This window comes from Euprymna scolopes, chromosome 12 (assembly GCF_053919585.1).
Source record: "Euprymna scolopes isolate OS-2025 chromosome 12, ASM5391958v1, whole genome shotgun sequence".
Lineage (NCBI taxonomy): Eukaryota > Metazoa > Mollusca > Cephalopoda > Sepiida > Sepiolidae > Euprymna > Euprymna scolopes.
Window position 1 is genome coordinate 78,907,980 of NC_136493.1, and position 16,670 is coordinate 78,924,649.

General features: G+C 33.1%; 1 protein-coding gene across 2 annotated transcripts in view; it reads right to left on the reverse strand.

Annotated features, from left to right (window-relative positions):
- Positions 1 to 16,670, reverse strand: part of LOC145291354 (testis-expressed protein 10-like) — a 55,382-nt gene that overhangs the window by 10,121 nt on the left and 28,591 nt on the right. The window contains exons 7-11 of one of the 2 annotated variants that reach the window (XM_080137123.1): positions 13,272 to 13,476; positions 6,820 to 6,958; positions 4,042 to 4,229; positions 982 to 1,147; positions 138 to 208 (exon numbers count right to left, since the gene is read on the reverse strand). In XM_080137123.1, coding sequence (XP_079993249.1) covers positions 138 to 208; positions 982 to 1,147; positions 4,042 to 4,229; positions 6,820 to 6,958; positions 13,272 to 13,476 — 769 coding nt within the window. The remainder of the gene's footprint in view (positions 1 to 137; positions 209 to 981; positions 1,148 to 4,041; positions 4,230 to 6,819; positions 6,959 to 13,271; positions 13,477 to 16,670) is intronic. The other variant, XM_080137124.1, reaches the window with a different exon arrangement.

Below are 16,670 nucleotides of genomic sequence, written 5' to 3' on the forward strand. Positions count from 1 at the left end.
TGGAGGCAGAGTTCTTGAAAAATAGGTTTTAAGCCGAGCCAAAATTTCAACTTTTGTCATCCGTGTAAAAATATTAGTAAAACTAGATTATTATTATTCTTGAAGGAAAAGAAATAGGATTTTTATTTCAAACTCACCAAGTGCAATGGAGAAGAGAAGACTGAAATATTGATCAATTTCTTCTGTTGTTGCTTCCGATCGAGTCAATCTAGTTAGAAAAAGATAAAATCAAAATATCAGTCAGTGTTGTAACCTTGCAGGTTAGCAATAATCAAGTAAAACACCATGATATAAGTAACAAAAAGTGTACTAGTAAAAGTATGTTATGAAAATACATGTCATGATGCTGGAGGTCATAACGGCTAAGAATTACTACCCACAACATATTCAATGTAACTACATTTATTGTATCTGGATAAGCCCATTATTCTTGAAATATGAGCTTATCCCATAACAGTCACGAAATAAGAACCCACCATTACTGTATTTTCTTGTGTATAACGAAAAATTTTGAGCAAAAACTAAAGCAGAAAGATGGAGTTGCAATTTCTACTCAATTTAAATCTAATTTGAAAAGGCAAATACGCCCAATCAACAATAAAAAAACATGAAATAGAAAGGTGCTGATAATTTTTTTTTTTATTTAGAATTCAATTAAAAAAAAAATAAAAAATACAGATAAATCTTTGATATACGTAGTGTCATAAGGTGTCATATTCCAAAAATTATGTAAATAGATGATCATGTTTGATTTTTTTTGTTTTTGTTCAACTAAGAATGGACTTCAAAGTTTCTGTATAGTTCACTTGTCATAAAGCAATGTCGGATTAATTGATTATCATGAAAACCTGCTATCAGAAAAGTGCTCAATGCAGCATGGATAGAACTGCTTTATCTAAAAATTGGGTTAATAGCATTCATCGGGGGGGGGGGACAGGTTACAAAAAACTGTCACTTCTGTTTAAAAAACGAAAGACCCACCTGTGTTGTAAGATTTCAAGAACAAAGCCAATTTTTTCAACAGCCACTTCGGAATTACGGCTAAGGTAGATAAACTTGTTCATCTGTTCAGCTGTGAAGTGATCCAAACGATACATTATTTCAAGGATATCATGTTGAAGACTTGGCTCAACCATAGGAACTAACTCTGAAAAAAGTAAATTTGAAATGAAAATTTATCAGATTAAAATCAGATTAGAAAGAAAACTAAACAAATTAATTGATTATTCAACAGAAAATTTTGAAAAAAGTTTCTTTCAAATTATCAGTACTTGTGCATTATAATTGACTAAAACATGTATTTTAAGTAAAAACAGTGCTTATTTAGATTTGCACTTATGATAAAAAATTTTAAGTAGAGAAAATACAGAAAAGTTTTTATGATGTACATACACGTCATGAAATGAAGATGGCATATTCCAAAAATCGCATAATTTGATCACATTTTTTTTTTTTTAAGAAAATCAAATTTTATGACGTGTACGATGAGAGAAACCATACACTAGTTTTGAGTGAATTCAAAGGAGGACAACTTAACTTGGTCATTTCTTTTAGTTTAGTCTTTAAGTTACGTAATCAGTAAAAACCGTGAAATTTGATTTACGTAAAATAAAAAAAATTGATCAATCTTTTTGATTTTTGGAATAGAACATCTTTATGCCGTGACAAGTAAGTACACCATAAAGATTTTTCTAAATAAGTGTAATTCTGAATAAGTACCAAAAACACTATTATGAAATTATGTGCCATTCCAAAATGAGTAAAAATCTCAAAAATTACAAACAATATGATTGAGCAGAAAATCTGCTTGAACTATTTTTTTTTTTTTTTTTTACAAAAACGATTCACCATTTTCTTTTTTGAAATAATGAAAGTCAAAATAAGGGAGATAAGTTGGTTTATCATATGGAATAAATTAAGCCGATAAAACTACAAACTACATCCTTCAATAAATCCTTTTCTGTTCTTCTTACTAGTGATGGGACAATTCCAATATTCTTACCAATGCCAATATCTAAATATTTAACTATAAAATTGTTATTTTTTCCTGATTTCTGTAAAAAGAAATGTTAATTATGCATATATTTTCTCAAGTAAAAACACATGGGGGGGGGGGGGGCTGATCTATAGATTTTAGTTTTACTAGTAGTTTAGAATAAATATTTATTACCACCAGCAGTGAAATATTTTGATATAAACAAAATCAAATAAAAAAAGATAAAAGACAATTTGGCATCAGAAAACAGGCACAATTTTTTCAGATTCCAATACTGCAAAAAATTTCTGATTTTCTCCAATTCAGATTAATCATCCTGACACAACTATCTACTGAATGGTCATGTTGTAGTAACGAAAAATGACAAAAAACAATTAATGAAAATAGGATGTCTCGCAATCATACATGTTTTATGCTGTACTCATGTTTGTAACTTTGTGATATAAAGTGGGTGATCACTTTTCTGTATTAATTTAATGTAAAATGATCACCCACTTTACAACTAGTCAGTCTGAAAGCCATTCAAATCATTCTCCATATTATTCAAGTTGTTTTTGAAGGATTCCTGTTATTTTTTAAGCATTCAAGTCATTCTTAAGGTCATTCAATTCATCCTTAAGTTCATTAAAGTCATTCTAAGTCATTTACTTTTTATTTATTTAAGTCATTTCAGCCCATTTTTCGGTCATTTTAGTTTATCTTTACGAATTTCATGTCAATCCTACATTCACGCATTCATTCATTACACGAGAGCACGTGACTAATGGTTATCGGCCTTGTTTAATGAAAACTCATTTTTTTTTTTGCCCAAGAACCTGTTTTTCTTTCTTGTAATCATTTTTGTACTATGGTGTCCTTTTTCTTTCTTGAAATGCAAGCCTGAACACACTTGCCAATTTGTATATGCATTTAAACGTTACTCCTGTTGCTAATATAATCACTTGCCATCCATCTTTCAGCTGCTGCTGCTATTTTTATACGCGCTCTGTTACAATTCTGCACAAGCACAAAAAAAATCTCTGATTTTAGTTTTGTTTTTTAGATGTGTCTAATATCTATAGATGTGCTCAGCCAGTCCATTAGGCTTATGCCTGAAATATCATTTCCATCGCTAAAACATGCAAATTAAATGCGCTCAGCCTTGTCTGTTATTCAGTTGAATTGCAAAGAAAAATAATAGTCCATTGATTTGAAGAGTTTGAAATCATCAAACAAGTTTCCACACCTGAATGCATTCGATCATGAATCACAGTTAACCACTCATTCCTGCAAATAACAGTTTATGTATTGAAGATTGCTTCGAGATTTATGCCTAGTGAAAGTAAATCATTTCATGATTATTTTTATTGAGACACATGCAATATAAAAAAAATTATATAAAGTTATAAAAAAAAATATAGTAACAGGAAAACTTATGGATATATTTACTTATCAGTGAAAAATATTTGTGTACACTAAAAATTATGGAAAATTATCAAGTATTTTAATTTAAAAAAAAAACAAAAAAAAACTTAATATATTTAAAATTTACAAACTCTAAATGTCAAGCCATAGATCTCCTACCTTCTAATATGAAGATGTCAGTGCTTCTACACTATCAGAACGAAATTTCAGAAACCATAATACTAAATTTCACATGAAAACAATGGTATCTATGTATTCCTTGTATTTTTAAGATGATTATATTAAAAAATTATGAAAATCGATAAGGTAGAAAATTATTAAAGAAAATAGAATTCAAAGAAAACGATTATATTTGCTTATGTAAAACACAACACAGTTCAAAAGGGAGGTAGTTCTCCATTTCGATTTATTTTATAAAAACAAGATGGCCGTAATTTTTCACCTGCTAACACAAAGTTGTTTTTTCTTAATAATTCAGTAATATTCAGGTAATTTCGACTGCATAATTTGAAAGTTAACATTGTAATTTATTAGGATTGACAAAAAAAATCAGATGAAACCATTGTTTTTTATCTGAAAACTCCATTTATCGACTACAAAATTTTGTTGGTTGAGGGTGGAAGGTCAAATTGTGAACTTACTGAAAATGTTAACAAGTTCTGCTTGTAGATGGGTTAGTAGACTGGTCGTCTTTTGACAACTAGCTTGCTTAATGGCCCACAGGATTGGCTGCACTTCTTTGCGGCTTACACTTCCAGATTTACAACCACTTGTTACCATTTCGACCAACAGGTTAGGCAACGTGGACAGAAAACGGTCATATACATCACTGAGAAAAGAAAAAAAGTGATTTTGAAACAAAAAATTATTAAAAACTTAAATTCATTGAAATTATTTCAAACCTATAATAGGATTGTCATTACATACTGACACTGTAATAAGATAAAAATGGCTCGTTTACAACTTCATAAAGAATTGTTTCGTTCTTAGAAACGAGTCGCAATTAATGCACAAAAATATAAGTCAAACAACACAAAACAAAATTCTTTAAATTGGAACAAATTTTAATCCTTTTTACGACATTCTAACAAAAATAGAGCTTCTACAGATTAACCTTATATCTAAAAATGAAAACTGCATAAAAACTTTATCATGTACTTACTTGTTAGGTTAAAAAGGACCATATATATATATACAAAATTCACGCAAACTATATATAGTACTAGACTACCTGTGACCCGCTGGGTCAGTAGGTTATATTAGCTATGGAATTAATGTATGAGCGTGACACTTATGACGTAAAGAAAATAGTTTTTGTGACATAGCAGAAACATTTCTATGAAAGTATATTAAAATGAAAAAAGAATATAGATAGATTTCTATGAGTCGTTCTGTTTATAATTGTTTATCTAAAAAAAAAAAAAAAAAAAAAAAAAACTTACAGCCATTGAATTATAAGTGGTTTGCCAAACTTATAGGTAAATGTAAAATGAAGACGGTGGGTAAATCGCCATTGTAAAATGCTCTTATGGTTGTTAACGGGTCAAAGTAGATTTATTTGTAACAAAATTGCATTAAAATAACTAAAACGTAATATAAAAATGAACGATGTAAAAAAAAAAAAAAATGCAGAAAGTATTAACAATTGTTTATTTGGATAATTTAAAAGCGAAAAAAAAACAAAAAACAATTGGGATACTGAAAACGTACACAGTAAAGCAATACATTTTATTGTCGCGTTGATTATTTGCTTATGCGCAACTGGAAGTCGTAAACCGGATGTTGGGTTACAACACCCATTACAAGGTCATCTGAGTTTTATAATTATATAGATATATATTTATATCGAAAATATATAGTACATATGTTTATATCAAAATAAAATCAACCTTATGCAAATCTAGAAAACCATTCTTAACATAAGAAGAAAAGTGCCTGTGTTAATTTTTCCATGCTAGGATTGTAATTATCTAGCAATGTAATGTAGTCATTAATCTTAAACAGTGGTGTTACACTTGGACCCAACACGTTGTAGCCAAAACAGTTGCAAAGGAACAAAAAAAGGAAAGAAATTCAATTCAGTTTTTTTTTAGTTTTGATGAAAGGTATTTATTACCAGTGGTTTTTTAACAATGCATTGCATATCGTTTTAAAAGTCTCTTAGTTCACCATGTAGTTGATAAAACTCTGCCATGTCGAACACATACTTTAAAAGTCTCTCACGCCTTCACTTGACCACACATTCATCTCATGACGGCATGCTTTGGCGGTCCTCTCGCACACATGAGTGTTCCTCTTACTTGCCGTTCACATGTATCCTTTTTTCTCTACTTTTCTTTCTCTTCCACCACTGTGATGTCACCTCACACACTGGCTCAGTCATTTGCATATGTGGGTCATGCGGCTGATACTGCTACAAGCGCTAGCAACTGGATCATTTACAACTTCATGAAAAATAATTTTATCTTTTTTAAGAATTTCAAATGGAAATTCCCCAAAATTAACACTCAAGGCTTTCTTAACTTCATTGTTCTCTCAGCTTCCAACATGTCCCGCTTCAATTTAGCATGTATGTACAGCTCGTCTTCCTGAAAAATGAGCTTCCCATTCTATAAATAGTCTACTCTGCATACGATCAATGAGATTCAGCGTTAGTGCTTCCATTGAAAACAAAATCACCTGAATGTTGCCATTTTTTTTAAATTTTATTTCGTTATTAAGCAGTCGATTCCTACACAACACACAGACACTTTTTAGGCAAGTAATATGTGCAGTCATTACAATTTTTAAATTGATTTTTAACATTGGAGCGTCAGAATTTTAAACTATGTTATTATCAAGTCATGCACGCTATATTACGTCTAAAAAAGCCTTTTATTTTGCAGATCGTTAGATACAAACGACAAGTGACAAATTAGAAAGAAAGAATATTTCAGACTTTAGAGTGGGGTATCAATTTTGCATCAATTTAACTTTAAATGATGACCTTAAAATGCTATTTGGTTTTGTAGAAGGTGATCGTTTTACGTAAAATTTATATATGAAAGTGATCCCCACTCTAAAGACTAAAATATTGTTTGCTAATTAACAATTTTCTTTTACTGCCTACGCTTTTATAGGTTTTAAATGTAATAGTCTAAAAACAAACTTTTTTTTTTGCACAGAACAAGAGACCTTGATGACATGTTAATGTTAAAAATAATGGATAAGAATTCTTGGGTTCAGACATGTAGAAGAGTTCACAAAGGAAGACAACGGAGTGATAGGAATGGACTTGAGAGAAAGAGGGATGAATAAAGACTGGGCCAGAGATAGGTTAGTTTGGAAGTCAATTTCTAAAAGTTGTTCAATAAATAGCAGCATGTAAACATTAAACCAAATATGATGATGGTGGTGGTCGATCGAACAAAAATACTCACTGCAAAGAAAAATTCCTCTGCTTTTCCATAAGATGCAAGAAAAACTGAACGAGAATGATTTTCTCTGTAGAAAATGGATTTGCGCAATTATATGTTTTCAACATGGCCTCAATTACTGGAGAAAGATCATCATGTTGGCCTGTTGGAAAAAACGAGAAGACATGAAATGAATTTGCAGTAAATTAAAAATAAAATAAAAACATAGAATTTATTACATTGAATGTGCAAGGAAATAGTAGAAACACTAGAGGAAGAATTCCAATCTGTAGTGGAATGGGAACAAAAATGGATGGTCACATTCAATGCTGCCAAAACTAAGCTTGTTTCTTTCAATAATTACAAGAAACCTCAATCACAATAGCTATGGCTAAAGATACATTACCTGTAAGAACTTCTTTCAAACTCCTCAGCCTAACGTTCACAGGGAACAAGAGTTGGAACAGATACATTGAGAGCATTGCCAGAGCTGCTGCGAGGAAGATAGGCTCTCTCTAACGTGCCAGAAAGTTACTTAGGCCTGAAAGTACCCTGTACCTCTACAATTCGTCCATGTATGGAGTATTGTTTTACATTTGGGCTGGTGCATCTGCTACTAGTCTCTCGCTCCTGGACAGGGTCCAAAAGAGAGTCATCAATCTAATAGGTCCTGAACTGTCATCCATGCTTCAACCTCTGTCCCCTCGACAAAATGTTGCATTCCTCTGCTGTTCTACAAGTATTTTAATGGTGGATGATCGGATGAACTATAAGCCCTTGTATCCCCTTCATGTAAATACCCCTGACAAACCTGAAAATCAACAAAATCCCACCCCTGCACAGTAGAGATCCCTAGATGTAAGAAAACTTTCTACTCTAATAGTTTCTTCCTCAGAACTGTTACACTCACTTCTGGGTTCCTGTTTTCCCAACTGTACTGACATGCAGAAGTTCAAGTGTAATGTGAACAGACATCTTGCTGCTCAACTCCCTACATAGTATCCCTGCAACTTCTGTGCCTGATAGTAGCCCCCTACATCAAAGTGACACTGTCCTTGTTTGGGCTGAAATATTCATCGACACACACAATGATGCTTATCTATTAGTGTTGGGACGATGAATCAGAAAAATCAGAACTTTTTAGGGTATCGGAATCAGAAAAATTTGTGCTTATTTTCTAATGCCAAAAATTATTCTTTTCATTGTCTTTTTTATTTGATTTTGTTTAAAGCAAAATCTTCCACTGCTGATAATGATAAAATAAATATTTATTGATTTTAAATTAGCAGTAAAATTAAAATCTATAGATTATCCCCACCCCACAAGTATATTTTATGTTTGAGAAAATATCTGCATATTTAACACATGTTTTTACGGTAATCAGGAATAAATAACTATTGTTAAATATTTAAAAAGAATCAGAATCAGAAATTGTATCGGAATTGGGAAAAATATTGGAATCTATTACCTTTTATATGAAATGTGAGTTAATCAATGTTTGGTTTCTTAATTTTTCCCATAGATATTTTAACACAAAATTCATGCTAAAACATACCTTAGTTCTGGGATCAAGTTTGAAAAAAAAAAAAAACAACTTTCCTAATTATTCCAATTAGCTGTAATTTGTAATTAACTGAACAAATCATTCATCTCTCTCTTAGCTATCTATGGATTTCTCTTGCCTCTGACAATGTCAATTCAACAACTCTGCAATGTTTCTGTGAATATTTAGAGATTGTTTTTGTCATGCAACCATCTAATATACATATATGCATGCCTATACATACAACACATACATGAATTAGATAGCAAAATAAATATCTTCACTTCTACAAAATAATGAAATAATTAAAAAATAATATTGAAGGAAACAGATTTATTTTTAGTTATACAAGTAAAAAAACTTTCTCAACAACTGATTGCTATGACAACACATCTTTCAAACTCCTTGACCTTGACATTTGCACACAACATGAATTGGAACAAATACATTGAGGATGTTGGCATTACAAAAGGTGCCAGGCACTTTCCATCAGGCTAGAAAATTGTGACAATACAATATTGTCAGATTAAAAGGAGTTGATATGCCACGGAGACAAACGTTGGAATACAATCAATGAAGAAAAAAAAAAAAAAAAAAAGAATGAAAAAGTTCAACAAATCAGGCCAAAGATAGATTAAACATCAAGCCAGACAGATGACAAACCAGGCCAGAGACATTAGTTTTGGAGTCAATTTCATAAAGCTGTCCAACACATGCAAAATAATGGAGGAAGAAAGAAAAGTTCTTTGCAGTGGTGGTAGGTAGACATGTTCTTGCTGTGAACGTTTTATAGGGATATTGGAGCTCAGTTGAGCATCTTCTACAGAAATAATAAGAGTAGAAAATTACTAGAATCGTCTCTATGAGAAAAAGGTTGTAGAAAAAAAAAAAAAAATTCTCCACTGCGAAGTCAAATGGTCGACCGGAAAAAAGAGTGCACGGTCTAAAGTCCTAAGAATTTATAATGCAACCAGCTGGTCAATAGTTGTTGAGTTCATAAATTAATACTGCAAGAAAGATGTTCATAATAATTCATACTGATAACAGCCATAAAGATGAAATCTAGCATGTTAACAGGTTTACAGCACACAGCAACACCAAATACAGCCAAAGATTCTCATCAGAATAACAAATTATATACTTACTCGCAGGGCAACTCAGCGTTTCCCGGAGCAAAAGTGTAAGATACTTATATTTCTTCTCCACTCAGCCCATTCCTCACATACATAACTCATTTCTATAGATTTCTCAAGGAATGAACTGACATAAGGGAATTAATTCCTTGATTAAAATAAAAAACAAAGCTAGTTCCCTTTACTTATTATATAATCTGGCTGGAAGTCAAAGAATTGTTTTTTTTTGTTTTTTTTTTAATTTTAGATATTATTTATGCAGAGCAAAGCCCATCAAGCAAATACCAACTTTGTGGTATTTGTTGTATAGGGTGTTTTTTTAGCTGGACATACACAAATGCACACAACCAACTGCTCTTTATACTATAGACTAGCAGGGGAGCGGGAGGGGTGTTGTCTGGCCATAAAATACAGTTAAATAATAAGTTTTTAGTGGATATACAAACACACAAACAACTGAAACTTATATAATAGCGAGTGAAAACTAATAAAAAAATAAAAATAAGAAATAAAAATAAAAAAATTAAAAAAAAAAAACTTTTAATCAAGTACAACCACTTCTGGTCTTCCTCAGTGTACCTAAAATTAAACAACTTCCATGAATAGAGTTTAACTTATCTGTTTGTAATTGTATTTTCAAATAATTTAAAAAACCTTGACACTTCAAAAGCATGTGGACCCGATCTCATCCCAGCTGTGCTATTAAAAAAGTGCTCAGCCGAAGTAGCTCCAGTTCTCTCCAAACTCTACAACAAATGCCTTAATGAAGCTTGCTTTCCGGGCTGTTGGAAAACTGCTTCTGTTGTATCAGTATTCAAGAATTTTGGCGAAAGAACTGACCCATTAAATTATCGCCCTATTAGCCTCCTCCACTTTTTGCCAAAATATTTGAGACCTTAATTAACCATGCTCTAGTCCAGCACCTTACAGATGCTAAACATCTGACCGACCAACAATATGGATTTAGACAAGCCCGTTCCACAGCAGACATCCTAACTGTAATCTCTGAAAGCATATACCATTCACTGGACAAAGCGGGAGAGGGCAGAGCGGTAGCTCTAGATATATCTAAGGCTTTTGACAGGGTATGGCATGAGGGTCTCCTCAGGAAGATTAGATCATACGGTATCACTGGTAGAATACTTAACATAATTAAATCCTTCTTAGATAAGAGAAAAATCCAGGTTGTCCTCAACGGTCGTACATCTAAACAATATGATATAAATGCGGGAGTGCCCCAGGGATCTATCCTTGGACCTCTACTGTTCCTGATATTCATAAATGACCTCCCCGACAAAATTGCCTTTGAGATGGGTATATATGCTGATGACACCACACTCTATAGCAGGCACGACAGGAAAACAAATGAACATATATCTAAAGTAATGGCAGAAACACTAGAGGATGACTGCCAATCAGTAGTGGAATGGGGACAAAAATGGATGGTCACGTTCAATGCCGCCAAGACTAAACTGGTTTCATTCAATAATTACAAGAAACCTTCTCTACCACCTATAACAATGGCCAACGACTCTTTATCTGAGAGCACGTCTTTCAAGCTCCTTGGCCTAACGTTCACAGGAAACATGAGCTGGAACAATTACATCGAGGGCATTGCCAGGGCCGCTGCAAGGAAGGTGGGCTCTCTCTGCCGTGCTAGAAAACTACTAACACCCGAAAGTATCCTGTACCTCTATAAGGCAACCATTCGCCCATGTATAGAGTATTGCTGTCATATTTGGGCTGGTGCATCGGCTACTAGTCTCCCACTCCTTGACAGGGTCCAAAAGAGAGTCGCAAATCTGATAGGCCCTAAACTAGCATCTAAGCTTCAGCCTCATCGACGAAACATTGCATCCCTCTGCCTGTTCTACAAATATTTTAATGGTGAATGCTCTGATGAACTGCAAGCACTTGTGCCCCCACGACGTGAACACCCTCGACAGACCCGACAAGCTGCAAAATCCCACCCCCACACTGTAGAGATCCCTAGATGTAAAAGATCTTTCTACTCCGGTAGTTTCTTCCCCAGAACCGCTAGACTTTGGAATTCCATTCCAGGTCACTGCTTCCCCAACTGTACTGACATGCAGAAGTTCAAGTGCAACGTGAACCAACATCTTGCTGCCCAAATCCCTACATAGTACCCCAGTAGTTGTTTCCCCTGATAGTAGCCCCCTACACCAAAGTGGCAATGTGCCTTGTTTGGGGTGAAAATGTAATAAAAAAAAAAAAAAAAGATCGAGTGGATAAGAATTATTCCAACAATAATGTTTAACTTTCTCATATGCTCTCTCTTCTCAAAAATAATTCAACACTCCCCCAACAAGAAAACCACATTTTATATCCCAAACAAAAATTCCCATTGGTCATAATCACCAGGGAACAAAGAAAATAGCAAGTGAAAGATATTCAACTCGCATCTTGAACACTGCTTTATTCTTCTGACCTCAATGTCACATCTCCCTCCCCTCTCAAAATGAAATAAACATCTAATTTTCGTTTATATTTCAAATCACACTGTTTAACACAATACCATAAGACCGCTAAATGTAACATGGTCATCTTCAAGTTAAATGTTAACAAATATTTGTTGAACTATCCTCTTAAGTAACCTAAAACATTTTGATTTTCTCATCAAATTTTTCTTCAATTTCATGTATTAAATTCATTGCTTTTTCTGCTTCTCATAAAATTGGTTGCCTATCACTCTAAACACTTTCTCACACCTCAGGCTATTTTCTATCTCTACAAATTTACTATCAGACCATGACGGGAGTATTGTTGTCATATTTGGGCTATTGAATTTCTGTCCCATTTGAGCATATTTGATTAAGTGCAGAAACGCATTTGTAACTTGATTGGATACACCCTTTCTTCACTGTAACCTCTCCCATAAACGTGATGTTACTAGTCTCAGTCTTTTTTATAAATACTATCATATCATGCATTCTTTGGAATTGTCTGAACTATTCCTTGCTTCTTTTGTGCCAGCTCGTTTGACTCCTTGGTCTAGTGGTCTCCATTTATTTGCTGTTTTCATACCTTATTATAATGTAGCTTCTTCCCAAGAAATGCAGAATTGTGGAACTTTGTTCCTGCTGACCTTTTTAAAACCTAAGTCAATATGCATCTTCTGTCTTTTCAATAATCATCTTTCATTCTTGTTAGCTCTTTACATCAAGTGACTTCATGCATTGTCCGGAGAGATTTCCATAAAAAAAAAAAAAATTTTGCTGATTTAATTCATCATTTTGCATCCTCTCATAGCATGGGTCATTCTTGTCCTCAAATAACTTTTGGCCTTACTAAATGATGATCTATTAATATAGAAAACAATATTCGATGCTTATTTAGAATTCAATTTTATTTTTAAAAAAAATACAGAAAAATCTTTATGTATTATGTACGTACTCACCACAGAACAGATGCCATATTTCAAAAATTATGTAAATTGATCAAAGTTCTTTTATATGCAGAAAATATTTTTTAACAATTTTAAGAGTAAATTGTATTCATTACAAGGCTGATTTTGATCTCAATAGTTCGAATTTAGTTATCTTACCCTTACTTATAAACAATGGCAGACAAAAAAACAAAAAACAATAACATTTCACTTCCTGAAAAAATTTCATATTCTTAGTTAAAAATCTACTTTATCAATTTATATGATTTTTAGAATACGACACCTTCATTCTATGATGGATATGTACGAATTAAAGTTTTAAGTTGAATTCTAAATAGGAACCCAATTTCTTTTTACATAAAGTTTGACATTGTCACAAGAGGAAATTTCTTACCTTCTACTGAGAGAAATTGTTCAATTATTTGCACAATTGAACGAAGGAGTTTTTGCCTCACTCGGTGTTGATTCAGCAACATTTTTAAGTATGCAATACAAACTGGTCTCGTTTTCTGTACCTTAAGCAATTGCGCATCACAGTTGTCTTTTGTTAAATAACTCAGAATATTACAAATATCAAGATTTAACTCTTTCTCGAGATACTGGAAGAAAAAAAAAAAAAAACGCTACGTTAAATAGTGTAGAAGTAAATTAGCATTTATTGTATAAAAATTAAAATAATGCATTTTGTAAAATACATCACATCAAAGTTAACCGGATTTTATTACAGGTTTAACAATAAAACAATGTGAATGTCTTAATTCATGGAGCAAAGTGGACATACATGTATCTGCTATGTAGCGTGTTTTACAAAAGAAATATCAATATTGGATGTTACTAGAACATGGATCAGTTCATACAGATTTGCAATGTCTATTTTTTTTTTTCAAGGACTTTTCGAGGCTTCTCCAGACAAAATTCAAATTTTTAAAACAAAACTTTATATATATAAATGATAATAAACTTAAAAAAGTCATTGACGACAAAAAAGAAATCACTTTCATTTATCTATTTCATGAAGAAATTTAAAAGGTCACAGTTATTCACACAGTTCTCTGCACTAACACGCAAGAAAACTAGTCAACTAGAGGGTGGAACGATAAAATTGTCGCCTAAAGAAAACAACATTACAGCTTTGTTTTAAAACTTTCATCAAAAAAATCAATTCGAATAACTTTATTATGTAGTAGAACGGATATTTATTCAGTGTAGCCACCTTCAGCCTCAATCACTGCCTCGATACGGGTCTGGAACTGGAGGCATGCCTTTTCCACAAGTGCTGGCAGGAGCTCAGCGAATGGCGGCAATCAGATTGAATTTGGTAATGTGGGAGGTCATGTTAGTGATGTTCTTAATGTATGACCAAACGAAGTAGTCCAGCGAGTTCAGGTTAGGGAAGGAAGGGGCGTGCCGTGAGAGAAGTCATAGCACTCCTAAAGGCAAGTGACTGGGTCTCTTGGGACTTGTGGGCCGGTGCCAAGTCCTGCTATCACACTCAGTCTGCAAAGCAGCCACGTGATAACACCAGGGGATCACCACACTTTTCAGCACATCCAGGTACACTTTGGTGCTGATTTTCAAGCCAACAAATGTGAGGTGGCATGTAAAGCCCTCACTTGAAACCACTCCAAAGACCATAACCGTGGCAGGAAACTTTGTTTTTATCACCTTTGGCGTGTCTCTATTATTCGTGGCAATCTAGCAATGTATTTGGAGAATGCTGGAAATGATCCTGTTGTCATAACTTGGCTCAATAGAGAACATAAGTTGTACAGCGACGCATCTTCAATCTTGCTCATTGAACATTGTGTCACTTTCAGACATGATAGAAGACTCCTATCACTCTTGGGATTTGTACACGACTAGCCAACTAGTAGATGGTCTGCAACAAAAAAAGAAAAACGGTTTTCATCGAACAGAAATGGAATCATGTCATTTTTTCTAGGATGACAATTTTATCGTTCCACCCTGTATTAATAACTTAAGCTCACCATTACATTACGGTTTTTGTCATTCAGTGATCATTTTTAGTTCATATTTACATCTACTTATACGTGGCCAACCAAGTGTGATTAAATGTTGTGGTTTCCATTGGGATTGGTCTACACTGCATTCGTTTTGGTTTTGAATTTTAAATTTCACTTCAGTTACATCCATAAAGTATATGGATAACATTGGATAGTTTTGTGATAAAAGGGATTTAACTCTTGTAGTGACAACACCGGAAATAATATGATGTAATTTCATAGGAATGTATTTATTTAGATTTTATTTTTAATATTAGAAACATTTTTAATAGTATTTTCATATTTTAAACATATCTTAATAGTATTTATTTCGATTTTGAATTTCACTTCGTCTAAAATATAAATATATAAAATATATGGATAACATTGTGTAGCTTGGTGATAAGGGGCATAACTCTTGTATCGACAATATCTGAATAATATGATGTAAGTTCAGAAGAATGTATTTATTTGGGATTTTATTTCTTATATTCTGACAATTTTTTACTGAATATAAAGAATACGATTTTCAAGGCCTTTTCAAGGTAATAATAGAAATAAGGTCTTTTAAAGACAAAGCTCAAAATTCAAGGCCTTTTTAAGCCTGTGCGAATTTTGTGGATCTTGTGGACCACAAAAATCTTGTAATATTAATTTATTTTGTGCATCAAGCTGAAGGAACTAAAAAGTATATATCACACACACACACACACACACACAGTAGAACCCTGGGATATGGTGGCCCAAAGATACGTTTTTTTCAGGTTATGATGTGAAATACAATGTTTTTCCAGCCCCTGATTACAGTGTTATTTATAATGTTATTTGATTATAGACATGTGTATTATATACTGTACTGTATTTTGTTAGTAATTTTTAATGCCGCATCCCGGGGTTCTACTGTATATATATATTTCATGAGTTTTGGTTTTGATTAAAGCTGATGCACCCAAATAATATGGGCATATTTTTTATATTTTTAAAATCACAAAATCGAAAATTCAAAGAACAACCTACATTATCATATCCTTCAAACACAACTCCTTGCACACTATGCACAATGCCTTAAGCAAACTACAACATTCTGTTCATATATAATTATATTAGTTGCTATATTTTGAAAAGGTACAGTTCTTAATATTTATATATAAAGGAAAGATACCTGCGTGCGTGCGTGCGTGCGTGCGTGTGTGTGTGTGTGTGTGTGTACAAGCTGCAAAGTCAATAACATATTTGGAATCAACAGATTCACATGGATGTTTATTCTGGTTTGAAATAATCAAGTTCTTTTCACTATTTGGGGAGTTGAGCAGCAAAATGTCTGCTCACATTACATTTTAACTTCTGCATGTCAGTACAATCAGAGAAGCAGAGACCCAGGAAGAAATCCCAAAGTCTAGCAATTTGAAGCAAGAAACTATTTCACAAGAAAGCGTTCCTGCATCTAGGAATCTCTACCATGTAGATGTTGGAATTTTGCTGCTTGTCAGGTTAGTTGAGGGGACACAAGTGCATTGAGTTCATCAGAGTACATTCCATTAAAATACTTGTAAAATGGGCACAAGGGTACATTTCAGCAATGGGACAGAGGTTGGAGTTTCGTTGACACTACAGGTTGGTAACTCTTCTTTTTTTGTTTTAACCGTGTCTAAGAGCGAAAGATTAATAGCAGATGCACCAGCCTAGATGTGGCAACAATACTGCATACATGAGTGAATTGTGGTTTTGTAAAGATATAGGATACTCTCTGGTATGAGTAAACTTCTATTAAAACAAAACAATCACTGAAT